At 39.1% G+C, this 25961-nt stretch overlaps 1 protein-coding gene across 2 annotated transcripts in view; it reads right to left on the minus strand.

The window, feature by feature from the left end:
• The window catches only part of ttc28 (tetratricopeptide repeat domain 28), a 192892-nt gene that overhangs the window by 113414 nt on the left and 53517 nt on the right, over positions 1–25961 (minus strand). Inside the window, exon 1 of one of the 2 annotated variants that reach the window (XM_041810876.1) lies at positions 15772–16067. The exons of the other annotated variant lie outside the window; for it this stretch is intronic. Coding sequence (XP_041666810.1) covers positions 15772–15798 — 27 coding nt within the window. The 5' untranslated portion in view covers positions 15799–16067. Of the gene's footprint in view, positions 1–15771; positions 16068–25961 lie in introns of those variants that run through there. 2 annotated transcript variants of the gene reach the window in all.

Genomic DNA, 25961 nt, shown 5'->3' on the forward strand with positions numbered 1-25961 from the left:
TGTGAATGTGTCATATTTTAACAGCTTTTAATCTGAATCATTTACAGCAAACATCACCACCGCCTCCGACCCTCTGTTTCTCAGTTCATCACAGTCATATAGAACCAAATCAGTCCATGAAAGACACAGACACGACAGACGACAGCTGAATTTTAAAGTAAACTACATGGACAAAAGTATTTGGATGCCGTAGTGATATTGTATTCAATACTTTAATTAGGAGTTGTCCCCCCTTCTGCAGCTCTTACAGCCTCCTCTCTTCTTGGACAGCTTTCTGAGATTTTGGAGTGTTTCTATGAGAATTTGTGCCCATTCATTCTGTAGAGCAGTGTTACTCAACTCTGCTCAACCAAAGAGCCAAACTGTTGAAAAATACCTTTGTAACAGCCACAATCTAAGTGGTGGAAAGTGGCAAAAACAACTTGAGGTAGAACTAAAAGTAAGTTAAGGGGGAATATATGGTCAAAAAGTGGCAAAACTCAGCAAAAAAAATGAGAGAATTGTGACGAAAATAGGCAAAAAGCAGTCAAGAGTGGCAAAATAGGACAAAGAAAGAGGAAACAAGTAGAATTTAATCAGCAAAAAGTAGCTTAAATGGGCAAAAAAAATGTGAAAAAATGGTGAAAAGGGGCAATATTAGGATAAAAATGGAAAAAATAGGAATAAAAGTGACTAAAAAAAGCTGCAGAAATGGACAAAAAACAAGTAACGAGTGGTAATTAATGGAAAAAGGTAGCTTAGATGGGCAAAAAATGTGAAAAAATGGTAAAAAGGGGCAAAAATGGGAAAAAAGTGACTAAAAGAAGTTGCAAAAATGGCATAAAAAGAAGAAATGAGTGGTATTTAATGGCAAAAGGTAGCTTAAATGGGCAAAAAATGTGAAAAAATTGTGAAAAAGGGGCAAAAAACAGGGATAGAAGTGGCAAAAATGGGAATAAAAGTGGCTAAAAGAGTTGCAAAAATGGGCTAAAAAAAGAAAACAAGTGGTATTTAATGGCAAAAGGTAGCTTAAATGTGAAAAAATGATGAAAAGGGGCAAAAATGGGAAAAATGTAGTAAAGAAGTCACAAAAATGGGCTAAAAAGAGGAAACAAGTGGTATTCAATGCCACAAGGTAGCTTACATGGGAAAAATTGTGAAAAAAATGGTGAAAAAGGGCAAAAATGGGATAAGTGTCAAAAATGGTGAAAAAAAGTGGCTAAAAGAAGTTTCAAAAATTGACAAAAAAAGAGGAAACAAGTGGTATTCAATGGCAAAAGGTAGCTTACATGGGAAAAATTGTGAAAAAATGAAGAAAAGGGGCAAAAATGGGATAAAAGGGAAGCGACCGGTTTCAGTTATTTTTTTCCAAGGGTGTCCAACCAAATATTAAGTTGAGGGTGCCAATAATTTTGTCCGGCCAATTTTTTGAGTTTTGTGTAAAATTGTGTCAATTTTGTCTTTTTTTCTAAGGATTTTTTGTGTTGTTCCAATGCACATAAAGGCAATAAACATGCGTATACCAAAAACAAAACATTTGTAATTGCAACAATTTCTGGGAGAAGTGGTGTATTTTCTGGAAAAATGCCAGGGGTGCCAATACTTTTGTCCATGATTGTATACGATCAAACACATGAATGTCAACCCAAAATCAGTGGTAAAATTCAAAAATCCCCCCACAGGATTTATGAAAGTTGATCAAGAGTTTGAAAAGGCAGCTTACTGTCGGCATGAAAAACCAAAACACAGTTGAATTTGTACCACACAAACCAGTGAAATATGGAAGTCCCAGCTGTGTTGGGTCAGATCCTCTGAGACTTGAAGCAGGTTTGATCCTCTTTCTAAAAATAGGTCCAGCTACCAACCACAAACACTCTCACACATTTATCCTGTTCTTTCTGTTATTCCTATCATGAGACCGTCTCCTCTGATATTTATTACTCCTGCTGGAAACTGTCTTTTCTCTTCCAGGCTTACCGAGGATCTCTGAACAACTGTTGAGGCTGATTAAAGCAGAATCAGGAGGAAGGGGATGCTAAAGTATAGTTAAAGTGTAAGAGGTGAAACAGAGGTAATTGGGTTTGTTTGAGAGGCAAAATATCAAGATTAAGGAAACAGGGACTACAGCAAAGAGGGGAAAAGTTAGTCTTAGAGGCGGCATGATTCTATAAACACTAAATGATAAGAGGAGTGAGGGGGAACACGCTCGAGGTGTTGCCAACTGAGGCAGGGACGGATTCATGTGGGTTGTAAATTGAGCGAGAAATGTGTGTTCATCTCCGGGGTTTTTTGACTGCGCAGCATGAACTTACAGAGGAGGGACAACTGGGAAGACTGGGGGGAAATTGTGTGAGAAATTGAGGTCTGGTTGGAGTTTGGGACCCATCTAAGTCTGAGTTTGTCACCCAGCAGATGCGTCACTAGCTGCCTTTAGCTAATGCTGGTAAATAGGTTGGTTATTTGGCCAAGCTGGCCAGATTCAAGTCCTCTTTAAAACAAAATCAATTCGCTCAGAATGCAAATGGTGAAAAGGCCAAACATCTCCCTTATATTGTGTTCATATGCTGGATTATTTCCTAATCTGGGCTAACTACAGTGTTGTGTCACTGTTGCTGGTTGGCATCTGGTCCACACAAATCTCTACAGGAGGAATAGTGGGCATGAATCTGACAACAGGTTGCCAAATCCTGTATTTCCCTCTACGATAAACGTCTACTCCCATTAATAATAGAGTGGGAGTTCAACAGGATACAAAAGGTAGTAAACAGCATGTGAACACAGAGCGCACACACTCTCACTCCATGGAAACTGTGAGCAGACGCTTGTTAATGCATTGCACCAACACAATAATGACTGCAGCTTATCTGTCACCCCAGCGCCACAAAGCTCATTTGAATGAAACATTCAGTCCTATGTGTTCTCAGTCTGCCTCCTATAGCCAAACAGGTTCAATCCCAGCTGTCTGCTGCACTAATAGATGTGAGTATTTCCACCTGATGCTGTTCAGGGACTACAGGATGCCAGCAGGAAAAGCACAATCACAAATACATTCAAACTTTAATGTGAAAGGATTACTTTCTACCTCAACTGCACCTGTTGAAAAATTTCATACAGTCTGGTGATGTCTCATTAAGTCTGGCATTCATTAATTTTATCTATCAATACATTTTATAGACTGGCAATGTGTCATCAGGACCGGCAATGTCTCATTTAGTCCAGCAGTGTCTCATTTATTCTGGTAACAACTCATTAAGTACTGACAATATCCCAAGCGTCTTATCCATTTTTCTTTTATCAGGTTATTTTACTTGCAGACTTACTGACAGGGTGTCTGATTCAGACTGGCAATGACTAACCCAGTTTAGCAATACCTAGTTTAATCAAGAGCAAGACATGGCAATGTCTTGTTGAATGAGGCAATTTCTCATACATTCTGGAAAAAGCTCACTTCCTTTTGCAGGATCCCAGTCAGACTAGAAATGTCTCATTCAGTCCAGCAATGTCTCATGTCTGGCAATAGCATTAGTCCAGTTTTACTGACTGAATATTTAGCATAGTCATGTGATACCTCATACTACCTGATATTACCCCAGGCTACTCTGAAAAATGTACCATTCTGCTCAGTGTTATGTTAATCAAATTAGCAATACCTCATTCAGTAAAGTTTGTCTCATTCCATATTCAAAAATTTCATTCACACAGGCAATGTCTCATGGATTCTTATTTATTCTGGAAATATCTAAAAGAGGCTGGAGAGCCTAATTAACCCACTGAGCCATTATTCAAAGCAGGTCCTGCCTGTAGTGACACAGAGGGACACATCCCGGCCTCCCTGTGTCTCTTTCTCCCTATTGAGGGTAAGGATCTTCATAAGTGTCTATTTCCGTATTCGGCTCAACGTTCATTTACGTTTCGTTTAACCAACTATTCTAAAGAGGAGAAACTCCTTAGAAAACAGTCAAATTCCTCACAGGGTAATAGTGTCAGTGGGTGTGACATTAGCCTGATACACTCTGTGCAGCAAGGCTAACATTACAAGCCAGTGCTGCCAGTCTTCATTCCTTTTTGCAGATTAATATCGTGCTTTGATGTGTGGCCTCTTTTCTCTTTAGGTGGAAGTTATACATGAGTTCAACCCTTGACAGCTTATTTCCATTTAATATTTATATATTTGATTTTTAGATATCAAATATGGTCACTGAGTTTATTTTCACTCAGCTTTGATAAATACATTTTCACTATCATATGTAACATTTCCAGAGGCTCTTCCTCCCCTAAAAAAGGCATAAAAACACACAGAGGAAAGGAGGTTATGTGACAGAGTGTAGTCCCACACAGCCCTCCTCTTGTCTATATTCAGCTTACATGAAAGCAAAACAGTTGTACTCGTGCTCCTCTTCTCCAGAGACGGCAGTAAAAAGATGAAGGGAGGAGCAGCTGAAAGGAGAAGAGTGGTAGAAGGGGAATAATATCATTTTTAGGACAGATTAGGGTTCAGTGAGAGACAGTATCTCTGTGAACAGACACAGTGATAAGCGTGAAATAAACGGAGAGCAGGGAGACAGAAAAGGAAAACATGTCCTGAGGATATTGGAGGCGAGCAGCTCTATCAACATGACAAGCTCCTGAGGGAGAGCCGTCCTCTCAGCCCGGAGATACACCGCTTTTCTGAGAGAGGGAGTCGAGCTTTGGTCAGCACTGAGGGAATTCCTTTATGCAGAACCCTTTTCTGCTGCTGGAATTCAGAGAAAGGAGGAGAGCAGGAGGCATAAGGACACTTCTTTGGATATTATTCAGCTCATCACAAACGCCTCATTTAAGCTTTACTCCTAGTCTCATCAAAGGTCCTTGTAGACCTCTGAAAAAGCTATTTCTAATGCTGCCGTGGGAAATAAACCAGTTTTAATATTGTCACTGGTACAAGGTTCAATCACAACACAGATTTAGCTCAACCTTTCAGCTTCAATGGCAGAAAAATAAACGTGGCATAACAGAGTGATATTTGACAGAAACAAGGTGCGATTGGAACAGTTCCTGGTATGCTTTTTCATAATAAAAGCATTTGAACAACATAACAAGTACTCCACTGTGATGAACTCTTGAGAAAAAAAACATGCTTCTAAGTGAATTTACCAGGCTTTGACAGTATTTATAGCCAGTTCTTTGGCCACAATTCTCAGCCACAGCCCACTTCTTTAATCCTCAAAACAAGTAAGCCATGCGTTGAAGCACACTTAAAGGGGCTATATGTAACTTTTAGGAAAAAAAACAATGTAGCTTTCCCCCTGCGCCGGTCAAGCTCTCGTTTAGCTTGATAAGCTTCAGCAGATAAAACTATGTTGTTTTTTTTGTTTACGTGTGTTACGTATGTTTTTATGTTTATGTTTGTGTGTATATTTGGGTTGCGCTAGCCTGTTTTTTACCCGCAGTAGCAGACATCTCCATTGCCGTTTCTATCCATTCTACACACCAAAGCCAGGTATAAACAGAGCAGAGGGGTGCGCGTACGTAGCACCCAACGTCACATCCATTGAGATTTTGCGGAAAATTTGTCCCGAGTTCTTCGCAGATGAATGACTCAACAGGCTTATACAAGCAAACAAAGAAGAAATAAAGAGCCTCGTTCTTCACAAAGGGATAAAGTGCGCACCAATACAAACTCAAAAATGGGAAAAAGTGTGAAAGCAGAAAAGTTGCATAAAGCCCCTTTAAACAGCTGCTTATATTCACTGTAGAAAATCCAACTTGATTTTTGCTGCGTAAAAAAATTATGAAGTATTCCCTTATGTAACTGAACCAAAAAGTACATTATGTTGAGTTTCTTCAGTTATCTTAGATATATCCAAAGTGAACATCTAGATTTAAGTTGAGTCAGCATTTTCTGGGGGCTAAGCCAAGCTAACCTTGCAAAGCAGAAGGCTACACCTGTTTCCTTGTTACTCACTGGTGAATCCATCTTGTAAAGCTCCCGTCTTAGCCGTTTGGGCCCGGTTAGAAAGTGACAGGACCAATCAGTGATGAGGGGCAGTACCTTTGGGCGTGGCGGAGTTGTGACGTAAGCAAGCAGCAACAAGAGGCCGGTGCAAGTATGGCGGAATAGCTTAGCATGGATGCTGCTAAAGCGTCAATTTTATCAGAACTTGATAACATTTCTTTGTTAAAAGAAGAGTAAAGAACAGCAGGGAGTTCTTTTTCTTTTCAAAAAACGACAAAAGTTGTGTACTGACATGTCTACAGTTGCCATGGTTCACATTACGCAGTTCTCTATGGTAGGGATGTAACGGTACAGAAAAATTTTGGTTCGGTACGTACCTTGGTTTTGAGTCTAGGTTTGGTACGTTTTCGGTACGGTAATTGAATGATGACGTCTACAGTTGCCATGGTTTGTGTTATTTCTTGATAGCTGTGCACATGCACCTCGATCGTAGCTACGTCACATGTTTCGTTGCTCTGATTGGCCCGTAAAGATGTGACAGACAGAACGTTCATCCAATCACCCTCTGACTTTTTTTCAAATCCTCTGCCCTTTCCCAAACACTTAATATTGAAGGTTTCCCAGATGGATGTGTTTCACACATCCATCTGGCGTGTCAGGTTACAGCCATTCAGCAACCTCCGGAAAAATGAAGCCAATGTGGAAGTGCAAAAAAATTGCAATCCAATCAGTGTCCACCTGAGGCTGGCTGTAGAAACACCAGAACTCACTTTCACAACACGTGTTAAAAAGCCAATTTTTACACAAGAAATAAAGTGGTTTACAGCCTGGTTCGAAAAACCAAACATTTCTCATTAGCTAACGTCTTCATGAGCACACAGACGCTATCTCTGTACAAGAAAGGCTAGCTTGCTCACTCTGCTTGTCAGTGCCCTTTTCTTTGCCTCTAGAAGTTCCAACCTGGAGTTGTTGTTTACGACAAGAAGCCAGGTGTTGCACAGTTGCTATCTTGTCTTCTTAGCCCTTATGGAAGCTCTTCTAATGACCCTGGAACTCAGATGACTTTTTGGGGCCTTTCGAGATTTAATCCACGCTGAAAGATCTGATACTGAACATCTTTTTATCCATTTCCCATTTTCGCATCCATTGTTTTGCAGCAAGCTTGAATGCTAATGGCCATATTGTTTACCCAGAATGCTTTGTGAGGGGCTGCCAACCAATGGCAGGCTGTTCCGTTGCTGCATGCTGTGCCAAATGTGTATGCCTAACTGGGCAGATCATGCAGGAGATAGCTTATAGCTCATAATAGAGAGAAAGAGACACAGAGAGCCTGTGACGTGTCCCTTCTGTTTCACTGCAGACAGGAACAAACACAAAAAAGCGCAAGTGTTTTGGGGAAAAATGTGAATATTTTTAAGAATTTTTGTCACACAATGATTACGTTTTCACTTTTAGTCCCCAAGAGATGGGGCAACATGTTTGTACAAAAAATTCTTGGCCAAGTTTCAATTTCCACTCAGTGTTTTCTTTTGTGTTAATAGTGCCATAATCTTTTTAAAAACTCAACTGACACTACTACAGCACACATATTCTTAAAGCCAAGGTTGTCCTGAAAAAAAAGGATGTTTGGAGCTTGACTGTGCACCAGTGGCTGATGCTTTACAAGCTTTTAAAGACGATTATAAAAGTCCCTAGTTATTAATTTAAGGAAATCTTTTTATGACGAAAGAGCCATATCAGGAAATGTAATTTTTGCCGCTCTGCATTAGAGACAAACCCTCACAGATTTGGTTTGGTCCCTGCTTGTTCAGTTCACAGACAGGTAGAGTATCATATCGCAGTCTTATTTAGGTAGGGTGGTGTTTTTTGTCAGCCCATGCTCACATAGACAAACTCTTTAAGAGGCAATAAAGGACTTTTGGCCAAAACTTCCCCTTTAAAAATGGAAACGGGATACTAAAACCCATCAACAACATTCTACATTTTTCTGCAGTATCCATAAACAGATTGAGCTGAAATCATAAAGTACCCAGAAATAGTGAAATGACATTCATATCCTCTTAGTTTACATCATCTTTGCAGCACATACTGGCTCTTAGACTGTGTCCTCAGCCTGCAGAGCATCTCTTACTTGGATTAAAGAAGAATGCGGTGATTATTTTGTGGACGTATTCAAACTATGTCAGACTGGGCCGTTGTGAAAAGAGGGGCTTTAGTTTTAGGGGCTAAGTCTTAAAGCAGAGGCAGGAGTGTAGCTTTAAGCAGCTTAGCAGCATTGTAAGTAAACACATCACACAAAGAGCATCACCAAGCCGACCGAGCAGAGTGGAATATGAAATGTTTCATGAACTCCTGCTGGGTAAAAAACAATGCCTCGGTGGGAGAGAGAAACTTTTCACTTATACACTGATAAAAATAACAAGTGGATATCAGCCGTGCTGCTCCACGGCTCCCCAAACTGCATGTAATGTTTCAGGGGAGTTGCACGTATTATTGTTTACAGCCTGGATAAACTCAAAGTGAAAGCCACACTCACAAACATAGTACAAGTCCCACATGTGGCAAAACACCCAAGCAACAGCATACAGTACTGTGGTTCATACATTATTGAAGTGCTGACACTGATTAAATAGGGATGTGGCATGATATTCAATTTTAAGAATAGTCATTAAATCACAAAAAAGAAAATCAAACACTTCATGCAACTTTATCACTCTTAAAACTATATAATTAGGTCCCAAGCACCGACTTCGGTTGGTGAGGATCCTATTGCATCTGAAGGCATTATTTTTCTATCACAAGAATCAATAATTTGGTGGCTCTAACATGCTCAAAAACTCACCAAACTTTACAAAAATTGTCCCCTAGTGGAATTCTTGGTGTTTTGGTGGAATTGTGAAGGTCCATCAAGCAGGGGCTCAAAAAAGCCCCAAATGTGAGACAGTGGACTAGGAGCTACATGAATAAAAATTGGCACACAAATGTATTGTGATTAGATGGGAAAAAAAGGCTCTTGGGGCCATCCTCTAAAACATACAGGAAGTGCACTACAAACATCTAAGTGTCAAATTTTGTCATTTTTGGGCGATTCACAAGTTCCTGTTTTAACAAACTAGTCCAAGGGGTTTTTACTGATTGACTCCAGAGTTTTTTGCTCATACTAGACAACCTGGAGATCTAAAGTTGTGCATACTGTGAGTTTTCACCATAGGACGGGACCGCGACTGGGTTCCAAACTTCAACAACTTTTTGTAAATTTTTTTGCAGTGAAAATACACTAATAATGACTTATAACTTTTCAGTGCTTATATCAATCATGACAAAACTTTACAGGGATGATCACACATTGATCCTGAATACATTCACACAATAATATCATTACATTGTCACAGCGCCCCCTACTGGACATTGCACATTTCCACATCTGATTTTTGAAATTTCCCCTTTAAATACTTAGGCCTCGCACATCATTCAGCCTAGGCTTATGATTTTTGGTCTGCATACAGGTCATCATAAGACCTTTTAAATATCCTCTTGAACCCATACCCAAATCCCAACAGGAAGTCCACCACCTTCATCTCAATTTCAAAATAAGGCACTTTTTAAGGTGCCAATTGACTTCAACCTGTTCTAATGCGAGTATAGAATATCTAGTGATCTTCTGCTCTTTCTTGCAACAGCAGAGATTTTTCTACATTTATAAATGACCTCAGAGCTTAATTCAGGACCCCCGTGCATGAAGTGGACATGTGCAGAGCTGCTCTGAAGCTTCTTAGTCTCCCTGGTGGGAAGTTCCTGCAGTTTAAGTGTGGCTTTAGCACTAAATACCCAAACAAAAACAGTAGATCCACATTGGGTTAAGACTATATAGGTCAAGGATGGATAAATAGTCATAAATCAGCTGGTAATGAGGACAAATGTGAGCATACATTAAATCTCTGCTTATTAGAGATGAAACTGCAGAGTTTATGAGGATTTAATAGAGGCTGTAAATTGCTGTAGCAGTGATTTTCAAACCATAGGCCTCACCGCTTTCACATGACTGGAGGATATGAAGTGAATTCATACCCTGGCTTTTCTTTTAGCTTAATGGTGGAACAAGAACTGAACCTTAAACTGAGTCCAGTTGCCCCTGTGGATCAAGCTTTGGATGTCAGCCTTGTATATGAATAAGTTAATGGAGTATTATGCAGGACCAACAGACCTAGGTCAGCTGAAGTGTTCATCCTCGTATATCCACATTCCTTAAACTTTAAAGTTTATTTGAATGACTGAAGTTCAAGCTCTGAGCCACATTTGTATCCTTTATTGTCACAATATCAGGAAAAAAAAATTTGCTATGATTCTAGTTAAAATCAAACCATACTGAAACCTGTTTGATAATGAAAATAGAGGTCTTAATGCTCGGTTATGCTTTCAACGTGGACAGAAAAACTGACGTGGAATCATGATGCTGAAAAGTCTGGTGCATTTATACCTAGAGCAAGCTTATTCCTGGTCACGAACCGATATTCTCCAAAAGCTAAGGGGGCAAAGGAGTCAAGCTTAAAATAGGCTTTACGCACCTGATGCTGGGAAACTTGTCATTCCTTTGACCAAAAGTAGCAAACAAACTCCTACAGACTGTCTAAACTGTGCAATAATAGCAGCTGCTACATTAGCAGCCGAGATGGACGCAACAGTAGTTCTTGGAGAAAACACTCCGACAGCAGTGGAAATAGAGCAGTGGCCTAGAGTGCCACCACCCGGTTTGTAGGGGTGGGAGAAAAAATCAACACAGTATAGTATTGCAATATTTTGTCTGGGGATATATCGTATCGTCTCACCCACCAAGTATCGATTTGTTGGAACTAATTGCTAAGGGAAAAATAAAATCAATTGTTTGTCCAGGAGCTTTGCAAGATGGATTTGCCCGATGACAGACATGGAAACTGGACAATCCATCTGCTTTGCAAGGCTACCTTACACCTTGCTACTGACTGGAACGGTTATGGACATGTGTAAAAAAATCTGTTTTCAGGGGGAGCTGAATATTTTTCACTCACCCAAAATGTCACTGGGATGTAAATGCACAGCCATAGGGTGACAAAAGGTTACTGATTTTTGTCTCATGTCATCATTGTGTACAAATGGCTTTGGTTTTTCTGTTATTCTCCCTCTTCTTCGTGGTTTATATTTCATTTGATTCATCAATTAAGATGACTCAGAAGCAAAAGCCCACACAAGTGTGTATAGAGCTGTTTTCATGGGTGTGCATCATTACGTGTGTATTTGTGTGCATGCATCAGCTCTCATTTGTGGAACACGGTGCCGAGCTGACAGTCTATATTGATTTTATGCCATCTTACATCATTAAACAAGAGTTTGATAAGAAGTAATACATCTCAGCTCATCTCACAGTGGCTGCCTGCATTCATTCTGCTCACAGCTGCATGAAGACATCACTGCTTCACTCTGAGCCTTTAAAAGATCTGAATCTGTCTTGACATGAGCTTTGGTAACCTCCATAACAACATGTGTTCAGAGGAAGTCGCCTACAGACTCAGTACAGTAGATCTGCAGCCATACAAACACTCACTTTAAGTCTTCCACTGTGTTTCAGAGGCTTTCGTCACCCTGCGAGCATCCTGGGGCTGTTGTTCATGTAAACCAGAGCCAGATCTCAGTACAGCATGGAGTCTTTGCTGAGAAAAACATCTTATATGAATAGTCAACACTGTCTGTGTGATCTCAGCAATTTGTTTTCTGTGTTGGGTTCCTGCACAATGTCAGCACCTTATCAATCTGGAGTCGTCAACCACCGAAACTCTTGACAGAAGTTGTGAAATTATTCCATGACTCATTTTCTCATGCTACTAGGCAGGTATGCTCCTGCTCAGAGAAACAGAGCTATTTTCTCTTTTCCAAACTTGGAAGAAAAAGCCAAACACCCAGAAGTCTAAGCCTTGGTTTTCCCTGGATGCTGCAGTATAGATGTGAGCTTCCTCTCCTCGTCTCATCATCACCATTAGCGCTGTAACAGCTGACAGTCTGGCCCGATCAGTTAACACCCCCCCGCCCCCCCGGGAGCTCCTCTGTTATAACAGCTTCATCTCTTCAGGATCAGGGCTCTCACTCCTTCAGAGGAAGTGTCGCTCTCTGTGATCTCAGAGCCAGAAACAAATATAGAGAGGCATCGAATCCCAAACCAGCTCCCACAGCCCACTCAATAAAAGGAGGAGGGTTTAAAAAATCAACAACTGACGATTCAGATGCAGTTTTCAGCACAGAGGAAAGAGGGATTCCTAGATTATACAGAATAAGAGACTACAGTTACATTCACAATAACAGAGCTTTAAGATAAAATGTGTTGTCTTGTTGTGATGTGCCCTATTAAACCATGTCTCCTACCTCACCCTGTGATATGAAGCATGTTGTGTTTACACTTCCATGCTATTTTCACATGGTCATGGCTAGGCTGCATTAAAGACTGATATCACCATCAGTGGTCTGAGAACTGCACATTTGGACATAAAAACTGTATCTGCCATCACAGATACACTGGAATGACACTGGAGGCAGACACTCAGTTATGCAGGTTGATCTTAGGAGAGTATTCCTGCTTTTAGCAAGACCTTTGTTCAGCACTTATGGATACGGACTGTTAGTGGCTCTATTGCACCAGTTGTTTGGTTTAGCGCTCTGATCATCAAATGGTGGCCTGAGGGCCAAATCAGGCCCCCCAAAGCTTCCTTTCTGGCCCCCAGAAGATCATAAAATTCAGTGATGGATGAAAAGATGTTATGGTTTTCAGAGTATCTTTTGGCTTTAAATGTCTGCAGTTGTTAAATCCACCCCCAAAAAAATTAATATTGAAAAAGTCGTAGAATGACTTATTTTTTCTGTTTTTACAGAAATTCACTTTCAGCCATTTTTAGAAAATATGTTTTTTTTAAATTGGGTTTAGACTAGCAGAAATGTTGCAAAAATGGCAATGGAAAGGGGTAAGTGAGTGGCAACAACGGGTGATAAGTGGCAAACTGGGGTGTGGAGTGGCACAAAGCGACAAAATTTAAAGGAAAAGTGGTGAAAAGAGGTTAAAATGTGGCAAAGATTAGTAAAAGAGGAAAAAAAGGGGCAAAAGTAGCAAAAAAATGGGATAAAAGTGATAAAAAATTGTGCAAAAAAGTAATGAAAGGGTTAAAATGTGGCAAAAACAGGTGAGAAGTGGCAAAAATGGAAAAAATAGTGGTAAAAAGAGGATAAAACATGCAGTAAAAGGGGTTTAAAAGGTGTTAAAGACTGGCAAAAAATGGGTTAAACAGGCAAAAGGTATCAAAAATGGGTTAAAAGTGGCAAAAATATAGCAGAAATAGCCTGACAAAGTAGTGAAGAGCAGTTAAAGAGTGGCACAAAGGAACAATAATTGGCAGGAAGGTTGCTAAAAGGGGTTAAAAACTGGCAAAAATTAGCAAAAATGGCCAGAGCACGTGGTAGAAAGGGGTTAGAGATTGGCAAAAATGGGTGATAAGTGGAAAAATGGGGTGTGGAGTGGCACAAAGAGACAACATTTAAAAGAGTGGTGAAAAGAGGTTAAATTGTGGCAATTGTGGCAATAGTAAAAGAGGAAAAAAGGGGCAAAAGTATCAAAAATTGGTTAAAGTGGCAAAAATGGTTCAAAAAAAGAAGAATGGGGTTAAAATGTGGCAAAAACAGATGAGAAGTGGCAAAAATGGGAACAACAGTGGCAGAAAGAGAATAAAATATGCAGGAAAAGAGGTTTAAAAGGTGTTAAAGAATGGCAAAAATTGGGTTAAATGGGCAAAAGGTATCAAAAATGGGTTAAAAGTGGCAAAAATATAGCAGAAATAGCATGGCAAAGTAGTGAAGAGCAGTTAAAGAGTGGCACAAAGGAACAATAATTGGCAGGAAAGTTGCAAAAAGGAGTTAAAGAGTGGCAAAATAGGCAAAAATTGTTTTAAAAGTGGCAAAAATTAGCAAAAAGGGGTTAAGAGTGGCAGCATTGTTGCAGAATGGCTGAATGAACAAGCGAAAAGGGGGTTAAAAGGTCAAAAATGACTTATTATTGGTACTAAATATCAATTGGGGAGGGCCTCTTCTCTGGCTTGTCTCCTTGGGGCCTGCTGCATCATATATAATAGGGATAGATCTCACTGCCAATGCCTAATCTATGGGTGATGATGATGTAGACCAAACGTCTGATTGGACGACAGCTTAAAAGTGGGCAGCGTCCAACCCTTGACAGTGGGCGATGCCAAACGCTCATTAAGCACCGCCCATTATTGCACATTGCATTGAGGGCTACTAGCCCAACCCTGAAAAATGCTCTGTCTAAACTGTAACACAGCCGTCCACCACTAGTAGCCGCTGTAGTTCTCCTTGATGACTACTGCTTTGCCCCCACAATGTTTTTAGTCTAATTTGCCTAGAAACATCACGGATCATGTAATGTTCAATTCTTTCATGTTAAAATACTTCACTGTTATTTGAAATGTGGCCAAAACTGTTTTTTTTTTTAAAATACTTTACCCTTACTCTTTATGGTTATTTCATTAACTTACTATTCAGTGTCGTAACCTAGCACTTGTACTAGGGTTGGACAAGATGGACCAAATGTCAAATCTTGGTATTTTTAATAGTTTTTATGTGAAATAATTGCAAAAACAAAGCTACATCCGAGTCAAATCCCAGTGGGTGAAATGCAGAATGCCACACATGTAACCGTCTCTATGTTGCTCTGCTGCTTTTACAGTATTCTAGCCAGGAGTCAGAGTGAATGGAGCACCTGGACTGGTTTATTCTGCAAAACAGGGGACAAGATATATAACCAGAGTTGTGCAGAAGTTGGTCAGAAGTATACAACTGTTTGCCCAAAATGCACCACATGTTGCATGACAGAATCTTAGGCTATAGAGTTTCAAAATAAAATACATATATTGGGCTGCAGCTCAACAGGAATTTCAGATCCCAAGCTGCACGTGGTTATTTTTATTAAGCTGCACATCAGCATCCACCATGCAACATCCACACTGCTTATCCCATCCTTGGTCACGTGGCACTGGAGCCAAACCCAGCTGTCATTGGACAAGAGGCGGGTACAACCTGGACTGGACGCCATTCACAAGGGCTGACGTAGAGAGAAAAACAACAAGCAAGCTCACAGTCACACATACGGGCAATTTAGAGCCGTCAAATAAGCATGATTTTGGATTGTGGGAGGAAGCCTGAGAGAACCACCATGCAACCCCATTATGTCAAGGTTAAGCCTCAAAATAAACCACCTGTTTGTGACAATATAGAATAATTGTAATTAACACAGCATATTAATGGTAAAGCATTAGGCCTGACATATCACGTGTTAAAAATAGACTGAAAAACAGGGTGTATTTCCCAGCCCTAACTCTATGCAACAGAAACAAAGTTTAATGGACAAAACGCCATCTTTCTTTACTTTGCACTCTCACTACTGCATTCTAGATTTTAAAACTGACTTCCGGATGTCTCCCTGGTACTATGAGGTTAATAAAGTATACTAGCATCCCTCTCAGTGACCTCTAAGGCCTGTTTAATTCTCCCTTGCATCGCTAGAATCAGCTACAGTTGGTTTAGAGAGTTCCTGGCGGTGAATGGTGAGCTTAAAGCCACTTTATTCAGCTTTATGGAATTTTTCATCTCCTGAATAATCCTCCTGTAATCCTACACGGACATGCTGCTGCAGTGTCTTTGTGAAACGCCGAGCTATTAACGGATTATCTTTAATAAAGTGTCCGTGACCGTGCGCTCGGAGACGGCTTAAATAGCTCCGGTGATCCCAAAGACATCCGGCACATTCCTGCACAACTTCACAGCTCACTCACCTTCTTCCGGGGCTGCCATTTCATCATATTTAAGATCCAGAAATGAGCTCCGTCAAAGTGTCACAACAGCTGGTGTGGAGCGGAGGGGACGCGGCGGAGGCAGAGGCATCTCAGAGCCGGGGAGAGAGCTGCCTCCGCCGGCTGCAGAGCACGAGGAGGCACCGGGGTGGAGGAGAAGGGAGGCAGCACGTCCAGTCAAGGAGTTAGAGAGTTATAATCCGGTTAAAATGACACAAAAAGTCTCCGAGGACACGCCGAGGAGAGAGTTCATGTTCTGGCATCCAGACTTCGGTGTGAGCAGAGCTTCAGTGACCGCTCAGCGCGCAGCTCCAGCGGATGTGTAGACCCATACTGAACCGGGGGAGAAATACTCCCTCTCCCCTTCTCTGTCTCTCTCTCTCTCTCTCTCCTCTTCCTCCCTTTCTCCCACTCCCTCTTACTGACTAACTAAACTGACCACATATACTGTATGTTGTTATAGCAAATGAACGGGGGCGGTTTTAGTTATTTGGTGGCCCAGGGTGAAGAGCATTAAAACATTTTCCTTTGTTTTTTTAAACCTTAAAACTCAAACCTAGTGAGTGGAGCAACTTATGTCTAAATAGGCAATTTTTTAATGAACAAAACCACAGAATTACTACTTCTGGGTGCATGGCGGCTGTGTAACACTTGCGTCACGACTTCATTTCTATTTCTGCGTGCATGCCAACAGACCCGCCCACAGATATGATTAGGCCCCCGAAAAACCCAGAGAATGGACCCTCCGCAGTTATGATTTATTAATGATATCACTGTTTATTGGACCAGTAGCATTGGTGCTAGCGTCCTGGCTTACAGTTCCCTCATTTTGGAGATAAAAAGAGACATTGGGTTCTGATGTTGGAATAATTTATTTTAATTTATCATTTTTTTTTGCCTTTTTTTGGACAATTTTTATATTTTTGCCCCTTTTCACACATTTCTACAGAGCCCCTTTAGGGACGTAGGAGAAAAAAAATTTCAGGGAGAAATTTTTTTACAGGACATTAAAAAAAAAAGAAAAAGAAAAAGTAGATAGCAAAAGTAGATTGAAATCATACCATAATATGTACGGTGACTGAGGGTTTTTGTAAATGTGATGATCCTCTGGTGAGTTATTATGGCAGAAAGGCAGAATTTGTCAATATCTTTATAACTTTACTGAAGTTCGAAATTGGCCAAAAGTTTAAAGAAATTAAATCCATGCTTAGTCTCAGGCATGCTTTTCGTCTCAGAGAAAGGCATTTGAAGGCATTTTGGGTGAAAGGGGACTCTCGTCGCAACACTCGGATCTGGTGGACCTGGTCGAATTCATCAGCAACCAGTTGTAATCCTTCGTACAGCTGCACGGTACGCCCTCTGTTGTTTTGGTTGGTTTGACCCGGAAGTAGTTACTGCTGCATCATTAAATCTACTTTTGCGAGATCTCGCAAACTAAAAAACAAACAAACAAACAAAAAAAACTCCCCTTTTTTTTCATGTCCCTTAAAAAAAAATTTTTTTCTCCCTTAAATTTTTTTTCTCCTATGTCCCTTAAGGGGCTCCGTACCTCTCTGTAATTTCTGCCACTCTTATAACCACTGTTAGCCCATATTTGCAATTTTATTTTCCTGTTTTTTTTTGGCATTTTTTGCCAAGTTTTACATCTTTTAGCAGCGCTGTGCTTTCTTAAGCCACCTTTTGACAGTTTTTGCAACTCTGTTTTAGCCACTTTATTTGAACCTTTGTCCAGTTTTTTCCCCTTTTCCACCCATTTTTTTAGGGCAAGTCACCACTTTTTCCCACTTCTTGGTCCATTTTTGCAACTTGTTGCCACAATTTTTTTCTGCATTTAAATAATTTTACTGCTTTTCACCAATGTTTGCCACTTTTTTCATATTTTTTTGCCATTTTTTTCGCCACATTTTATAACCCCTGTTTGCCTACTTCAGCCACCTTTTGCCATTTTTTAAAATTTATGTCGTCAATTTTTGTCTATTTTGCCATTTTTTGTCCCTTTCTATCACTTTTTTAAATTCTTTGACACATTTATTCTGTTTTTACCCATTTTCACACATTTCTTTCTCTTCTGCCACTTTTTATAACCACTTTTTCCCCATATTTGTAAATGTATTTGCCATTATTATTTTGCCATTTTTTGCCCATTTCTGCATCTTTTTACAATTTAATGCCTTCTTTAGCTGTCTTTGGACATTTTTGCAATTTTTGCCCTCTTGTCTATTTTTGCCATTTTATTTGAACTTTTTTCTAGAGTTTGCCCTTTTACACCAATTTTGGTCAGGTTTTCAACCTCTTTTCCCCTTTTTTCACCATTTTTGCCTCATCTTTTTGCAACTTTTGCCCCTTTTTGTCCATTTTTGCTGTATTTAAGCAATTTTTGCTACTTTTTGTCAATTTTTGACACTTTTCTGCATATTTCTTGCCACTTTTCACCCATTTCCTTCTCTTCTGCCACTTTTGAAAACCATTTTTTGCCCATATTTGAAAATTATTTGCCTGGTCTTTTGCCAGTTCTTCTGCATCTTCGTGTTACTTCATGCCTTCTTTAGCTGCCTTATAATTTTTTACAACTTTTGCCTTTTTTCCATTTCTGCAACATCTCTTTGCAACTTGTTGCCACTTTATGTCCATTTTTGCAACATTTAACTAATTTTTGCAGCTTTTAGCCATTTTTTCTGCTTCTTTGCATATTTTTATTTACTTTTTCTAAATTTTTGGCCACATTTTTGGTTATTTTGTCACTTCAAGGCCAATTTTTCCTATTAATGCCACTTTTTGCTGCTTTCTTGCAACTTCTATTTCATGTTTGCCTTTGTTTTTACTTTTTTTTTTTTACATATTTGCCTTGTTTTAGTGGAAATATAATGCATTCTATTTCATAGTGTAGCAACCTGATGTATGGTCTTAAAAAGGCATTTTTCTACATGTGAAATGGGAAAACTCTGAAGTTGACAGATGCAGAGAGATCATGACACCAGAATCCACAGAAAGAAAACAAAAAGCTCATTACAGTGTGATCAAATAAACGTCAAGAAACCGACTAATTAGCTCATGCACAGTAACGAATAAACGCACACTGGAGCTGCTCTTTTGTACCTCTGAATCAGCTCTAAAGACTTGTTTAGTGGGATATTTCTTCCAGGCTTTAATGAGAGCAGACTGAGGTCATATCCCAGACTTTAGATCCTCTCAGAAAGAGCAGAACACGCTCACGGACCGTTAGAACCCAACACCTCTCTGCTTGGCTGCTCTCAGGGTGGCAGCGGGGAGGGCTGGTTTGAAATCGGAGCTGAGGGTGATATTATTGAGGGATCAGGGAAGTCGAGAGGGCGGTCAAAGAAAAGCCTCCAGAATCATTTACCCTCCATAAACAAAGACCAGAGAACAGCAGAGTCCTGCAGAGTAAGGACGAGAGTATCAGGGAAACGATGGAACGTGTCTGCAGAGAGGAAGCTCCAATCAATGGAGGAGGGAACAGGTGTCTCAACAGGTAGTTTGTCTCTTTAGACTTCACCCTGCACTCTGCTTTAGCGCTCAGACACTTTATTTCCAACCCCAAGCCTTTGAAATCACTGCTACCTGATTAAACCTGGCATACTTTCCTCTGTGTTTGTTTAATGTAAGTATGAAAGACGACAAGCAGAGAAGATTCACAGCTACATGACAGCTGACGGTGTTTACAGGCACCTATAGGATTCAAGCAGAGCTGCTGGTAATGAATGTGCCGCCACCTGTCTCTGCCTCACTGTCAGAGGATCTGCAGAATGAACGAGACCACATACAGCCTAAAAACACACATAAGGCAGGGGTGTCAAACTCAAGGCCTGGGGGCCAAATCCGGCCCATGGTACAGCTCTACCCGGCCCACCGGATCATAGAACTTTTATTATAACCGGCCCAGCGGTCTGAGGTCTGCAGATTTACTCCAGTATCAAAATGTAAACTTAATCATCATGATTTAATATATCCTCGTTAAGTCAAAAACTTAAAAAAGTGTAAAAATAAATGGAAAAAGTCAGAAATGTGGGAAAAGAATATAATTTGTGTTTTCATTTCAAATTTTATATTTATATTTATATTTATATTTAAGTTTTATCTCATATTTTGACCTTTCAGATTCACATTTTAAAGTTTGTACTCATACTTTGACCTTTGAATTCAAGGCTTCAAGTTTTGTCTCATATTTTGAACTATAAAATTAATGATTGTGTATTTAGGCTCATATTTTGATCCTAAAAACTCATTATTTTGACTTTTATCTCATATTTTGGTCTTTAAAACCCATTATTTCACATTTTTCCCCTCATATTTTTTGCCTTAAAAATTAATGATTTCAACTTAGATCTCTTGTGCGGCCCTTTAAAAGTCACCATTTTGAATTCTATTTAAGATTTTGACATTTAAATACCCTTTCTTTTGTGTTTTATCTCATATTTTGACCTCTATAACTCATTATTTTAAGTTTTATTTCATATTTTGACCTTTTAAACTCATTATGTTGAATTTAATCTCATATTTTGACCTTTTTAATGTTTTATTTTGAATTTAATCACATATTTTGACCATTTCAACTCATTATTTTGTATTTAATCTCATATTTTGATCTTTTAAACTCATTATTTCAATTTTCATCTTATGTTTTGGCCTTTAAAACTCATTATTTCATATTATTTCCCCATATTTTTACCTGAAAAAGTCATAATTTCAACCTTTTTCCCATATTTTGACCTTTTAAACCCAAGATTTCAAATTTCATCTCTTATATTTGACCTTTCAAACTCATTATTTTGTATTTTAGCTCATATTATGATCTCTAAAACTTATGATTCCAACTTGAATTGCAAATTTCGACTGAAAAAATTCATTATATTGTCTTTTCTTGTCTTCCAGACAAACGAATTTCCCTTCGGGGATAAATGAAGTTATTGTATTTTATCTCATATTTTGACCTTCAATACTCACTGACTCACTGACTTTTTATAATCTCAAAATCATTTACCTGTGCCCCCCACACATACACAAACATTTTATTATGCAGACTAAGCATCTTAGATTTCTACATGTTTGCATAAGTACCAGCACAGACTAGAGGCTAGATTAAAGGCAGGTCCTTCATGCCATTAAAGGGTTAATATGAACAGCCACTGACTCTGTATTGAAATGTTTTTGAGCATGATCGTTACGGGTTCCTTGAGAAATACTGAAATGAAGTCCACTGTGTGACGGTGAGGATGAAGATCACTACGACTATATCCAATCATAACAGGAGCACACACACTATCACACACACACACACACACCCACACACACACACACACACACTAACACACACACGCTCTCTGAAGAGTGTGGTTGCGCTGCTGTCAGTCATTTAAAGAAGACTCTAATCAGAAATAAACATCCCTGGGTGAATCTCTACTTGAAGCTCAGTGATGGTTTTAATCAGCTGAGAGATAACACGCTCCATCACTGCCTCACATCTCAGCTGCTTCTCTTCAGTCTCATTACAATAAAACACAGAGCTACAGGATGAGACGACACCGTCTTCAGCTGCTGATGCCACCTGACGAGCTTTGAGCCTTAAAACCATAACAACTGTAGATTTACTCTGTAAAATCTGATAGAACTAGAAAAAAACATAACTTTAAATTCACTTAGGCATTAAAAGGGTTAATTTGAACTGACTACCATTATGTTTGTTGACTAGCATGATTATTTTTATAGGATTTTAGCATAAAGCTCGCTACACTTAAGCCAGGACAAACTAAGGCCATGGGATAGGGGGGTACTGGTAGCACCATGACCAGGCTCTGCAGGCAGTGGTAGGTACCGTCTGTACTGGCATCAGGTCCCGGTCCATCTACATCCACCTGGTCCATAGGAAGGCAGCTGAAGATATTAAAGTCATATACGCTCTCTACATGCTTAGCTCCACATGCATGCTCAGACAAAGTCTTGTGGTCTCTAGCAGGCTTTTATAATCAGTGATGGGGCGTCACGGTCAAAGATGACATCTTCTTCTTGATCCTCTTTTTCAGTTACACCCTCATTACATCACCACCAACAGCAGCGGCCCTTTTCTCCTGGACCTCTAGTGATCCTCTGCTCTTTAATACCAGACTACAACAAAGATGGACTCTTATTTATTTTAGCTCAATTAAGGGCTTAAATCCAGTTCAACAAGAGGAACTAGGAGGGTCTTTAGAGAGAACTCTGACTCTGTTCTTACAGGTCATGAACCCGTCAGCTGTCACTGGTGAACTTTTACAATCTCAGTTTTAGCTTAACATGGCTGTCATGATACGAGAAGTTCAATCTTTTATATGATAGTAGTGAAAAACAGATCATTTAGAGCCTGTTTGACTATTAAACAATGCATATACATATCAATATATATATCAATATATCAATATATTTATCAATGCAAATAGTATTTCATATATAATATAATAATGTATTTCAAATTTTCATCGTTTTCCCTTTTCAACTCATAATTTTGAGTTTTACCTCATATTTTGAACTTCTAGTTTCACAATTTAAAATCTGAATTCAAGGTTTTCAAGTTTTATCTCATATTTTGAACTATAAAACTAAGGATTTTGTATTTGAGCTAATATTTTGACCCTGAAAACTCAGAATTTTGACTTTTAACACATGTTTTGTTTTTTTAAACCCATTATTTCACATTTTCCCCTCATATTTTTGCCTAAATAAATAATGATTTGACTTTAGATCTCATATGTCAACCTTTGAATCTCAAGATTTCGAATTGTACCTCAGATTTTGCAATTTAAAACTCATTATTTTGACTATGATCTTATATTTTGACCTCTAAAACTCATTGTTTTGAGTTTTATCTGCTATTTTGACATTTTAAACTCATTATTTCGATTTATATCTCATATTTTGACCTTTTAAACTCATTATTTTGTATTTTAGCTCATATTTTTACCTAAAAAAATAATGATTTCAATTTAGATCTCATATTTTGACCTTCAAAACTCAAGATTTCTAATTTTATCTCAGATTTTGAATTTTGAAATTCATGATTTTGTATTTTATCTAATATTTTGACCTCTGTAATACATCATTTTTAATTTAAGTTAATATCTTGACATTTTAAATTCTTTAAATTTGATCTCATATTTTGATGTCTATAATTAATTATTCTGAATTTTATCTCATATTATGACCTTTTAATTTCATTATTTTGTATTTTAACTTATATTTTGATCTTTTAAACTCATTATTTTGTATTTTATCTTATATTTTTATGTATTTAACTATCTTTTAAAATTTTATCTCATATTTTGACCTCTAAAACCAGAATCTAGTACCTGTTTGACTATCACAGCAATGCAAATAGAAGTAAAACAAAACAAAACATAACAAAACAAAACAAAAAAACTGCCCTGAAAAAATATATTTGTTGAATTGACAAAGTATGCCAGATTTATCCCTCATCCCTTGGGTCACATCTTCAATCTCCTAACTATTTTAGACTGCAGAACAACCATGAGCCTCATTCTTACTCTGTATTTTTTCTGATAGCCTGTTTGAGTCTTGTAACCTGCTTTTGAAAATGTCCGATATTTTACAGGCTAAAAACTGAGAACTGGACCTTTAAATTGTCATTCTGAGGATGTGGTCCCACTGGTGTTAGTATTTAGCTCAGAGCAGCAGAGTTCAGCCTCACGGAGCGTCTAATGATGCCGTGGACTTGTTGATTTGTCTCAGGAGGAACTTGAGATGCAGGAGCAGCTCAGTGTGATGTCTCTGAAATATTAAAAAAAAAAAAAAAAGCTTCAAAAATACATGAGCATCAGTCTGATCAGATGGAGCGGACTGATGTGACCTTGGAGAGTCAGGATGTGCAAGAAGATGATAATAACCTACATGATGGCAGGAAAATATTAATGTTATTATTTTCCTTTTTGACAGGGATGATCCAATCAGGTTTCTTGCTGCCAATCACCAATTACCTCTGGGATAGATCGGCCGATCACCAATACAATACTGATCTGTTATTGTTTGTTTTTATATAGTGACTAGTTTAGTGGTTGCTTGGTCTACTTAGCTCTGTAGTGCACCGAGACCTCCTACAGGGGGCAGTGTAACCTGATTAAAGGAGCACTAAGTCATTCTGATTCAGTCAACAAGGAGCTTTTACTTATTTTATTAAGGAGCAATCAAACTAATATCCTACAATACAAAACTGGAACTGAATTACACAATGTGAAAAATAATAAATCAATATGGAATAATAAACCCCATTATTAAAAGCCAATTCAGTGGTCAACACACAATAAGGAGTCTGATGACTAAAAGGCAAAAAGTCCTCAAATTTTCCTCAACCGAACTACGCAAGAGACACAAAAATATAATACTGATGAACTCCTAACAATCCTATTTATCTTTTTCTTAAAGTTACATCATCAGTTCCAAAAAAGTTGGCAAGAATTTTGCAACTAATTAGTTTAATTGGTAACAGGTCAGTCCCATGACTGGGTGTAAAAGGAGCATTTTACCTCCAATTTCCACATCCAGCGACCGCACCGCCATCCACAGGCACATGGAGCACATCGCTCTCTCTCTCTAGTCTATCAGAGCACTTCCACAGCCGGCGCTCCAGACCGGCAGCGGCACGTGCCTGGGGCGCCACTTCACTCTGCTTCATTCAAGATACGCTGCAGGTCTATTTTCAGTGCCGCCCGCTGCCAAACCGCATCAAAACCTGTTGATCAGAAAGCTCCAGAAGAGGAAGTCACAAGCGTAGAATATCCGGTTCTTTCAAAATACAACACAATCATGGACTCCTGATCGTAAATCATCACTTTATCAACATTACGTCTCATCCTGCAGCGAGACCAAAGGGTCACCAAGAGGTCAGTGGGTCACAGAGCTACAACGGTGCCATTGATGAGGAAAAGTTATCTTTCAGGGATATTCAGCCAACAAAATTTTACATAAAACCAGTGTTAATTTAGACTGCACTTTTTAATTTAGTTTTAGTCATATTTAGTCATCTAAATTGTTTTAGTTTTAGTCTAGTTTTAGTTGACAGAACTTCCAAACATTTTAGTCGACGAAATTTACAGTAAATTTGGTCGACTGATTGGATCTCTCCCCAACTTATCCCGCCACCACGCAGCAAAAGCAGTTGTGATTGGATCTCCTTCGTATCTCATCCCACCTTTCAACACAGCCAAACTAGCTGTGATTGGATATATGCCTAACTTGCCCCTGCTTTCTACATGACGAAATTAGGTCTGATTGGATAAAGTCTTTGTCAAATATTTTTGTCTCGTTTTCATTTGTTGACTAAAATGTCAGTTAATTTAGTTTTAGTTTTTGTCCATGTGCGCTTGTTTTTATTAGTTACTGTCTCGTTTTCTTCAGTGGAAAAAAGGCTATTAACGAAAACTATAACTAAGATAATTAGTCAACAAAATTAACACTGCATAAAACCACAGATCCTTAAGCAAACATCAACCTTTTAACTTCCTAAAGTACTCACCCAAAGTTGGAAGTAAAAATGTAACAGACTTAAACCGGAATGGACGATAAACTAACCCCAAAAGGTAAAACAGACCGCTGTTGACATACTTTTCCTGCGTGAACTCGCAGTTCTCCCATGATCTCTGATCAGGGCTGTGTGCCGTGGCGCAGCGCTCTATTCTCACTTCCGGTGGGCGAGGTTGCTCGCCTTCAGTCGGACCAAACCCGCCGCACTTCGGTGCGAAGTTGTGGGTTAAAGAGGCAGAGTCTCTCAGAAGTAAAGATGGGCAGAGGTTCACCAATCCGTGAAAAACCCCGTCTAATAATTGTGCCAAAATTTCAGAAAAATGTTCCTCAACATAAAACTGCAAAGACATGAATCTCCCACCATCTTCAGTCCATAAGATCATCAAAAGATTCAGAGAGTCTGGAGAAATCTCTGTGAGCAATGGGCAAGGCTGAAGATCAGTGCTAGATGCTTGTGATCTTTGGGCTCTCAGGGGCCACTGCATTAAAAACAGGCATGGTTCTGTACTGGAAATCACTGCATGGGCTCAGGAACTCTTCCAGAAATCAACACAGTTAGCTGTGCCATCCAAAAATGAAAGTTAAAGCTGGATCGTGCAAATAAGAAGTCATATGTGAACAGGATCCAGAAACACCACCGTCTTCTC

This window comes from Cheilinus undulatus, linkage group 17, assembly GCF_018320785.1.
Source record: "Cheilinus undulatus linkage group 17, ASM1832078v1, whole genome shotgun sequence".
Taxonomy (NCBI): domain Eukaryota; kingdom Metazoa; phylum Chordata; class Actinopteri; order Labriformes; family Labridae; genus Cheilinus; species Cheilinus undulatus.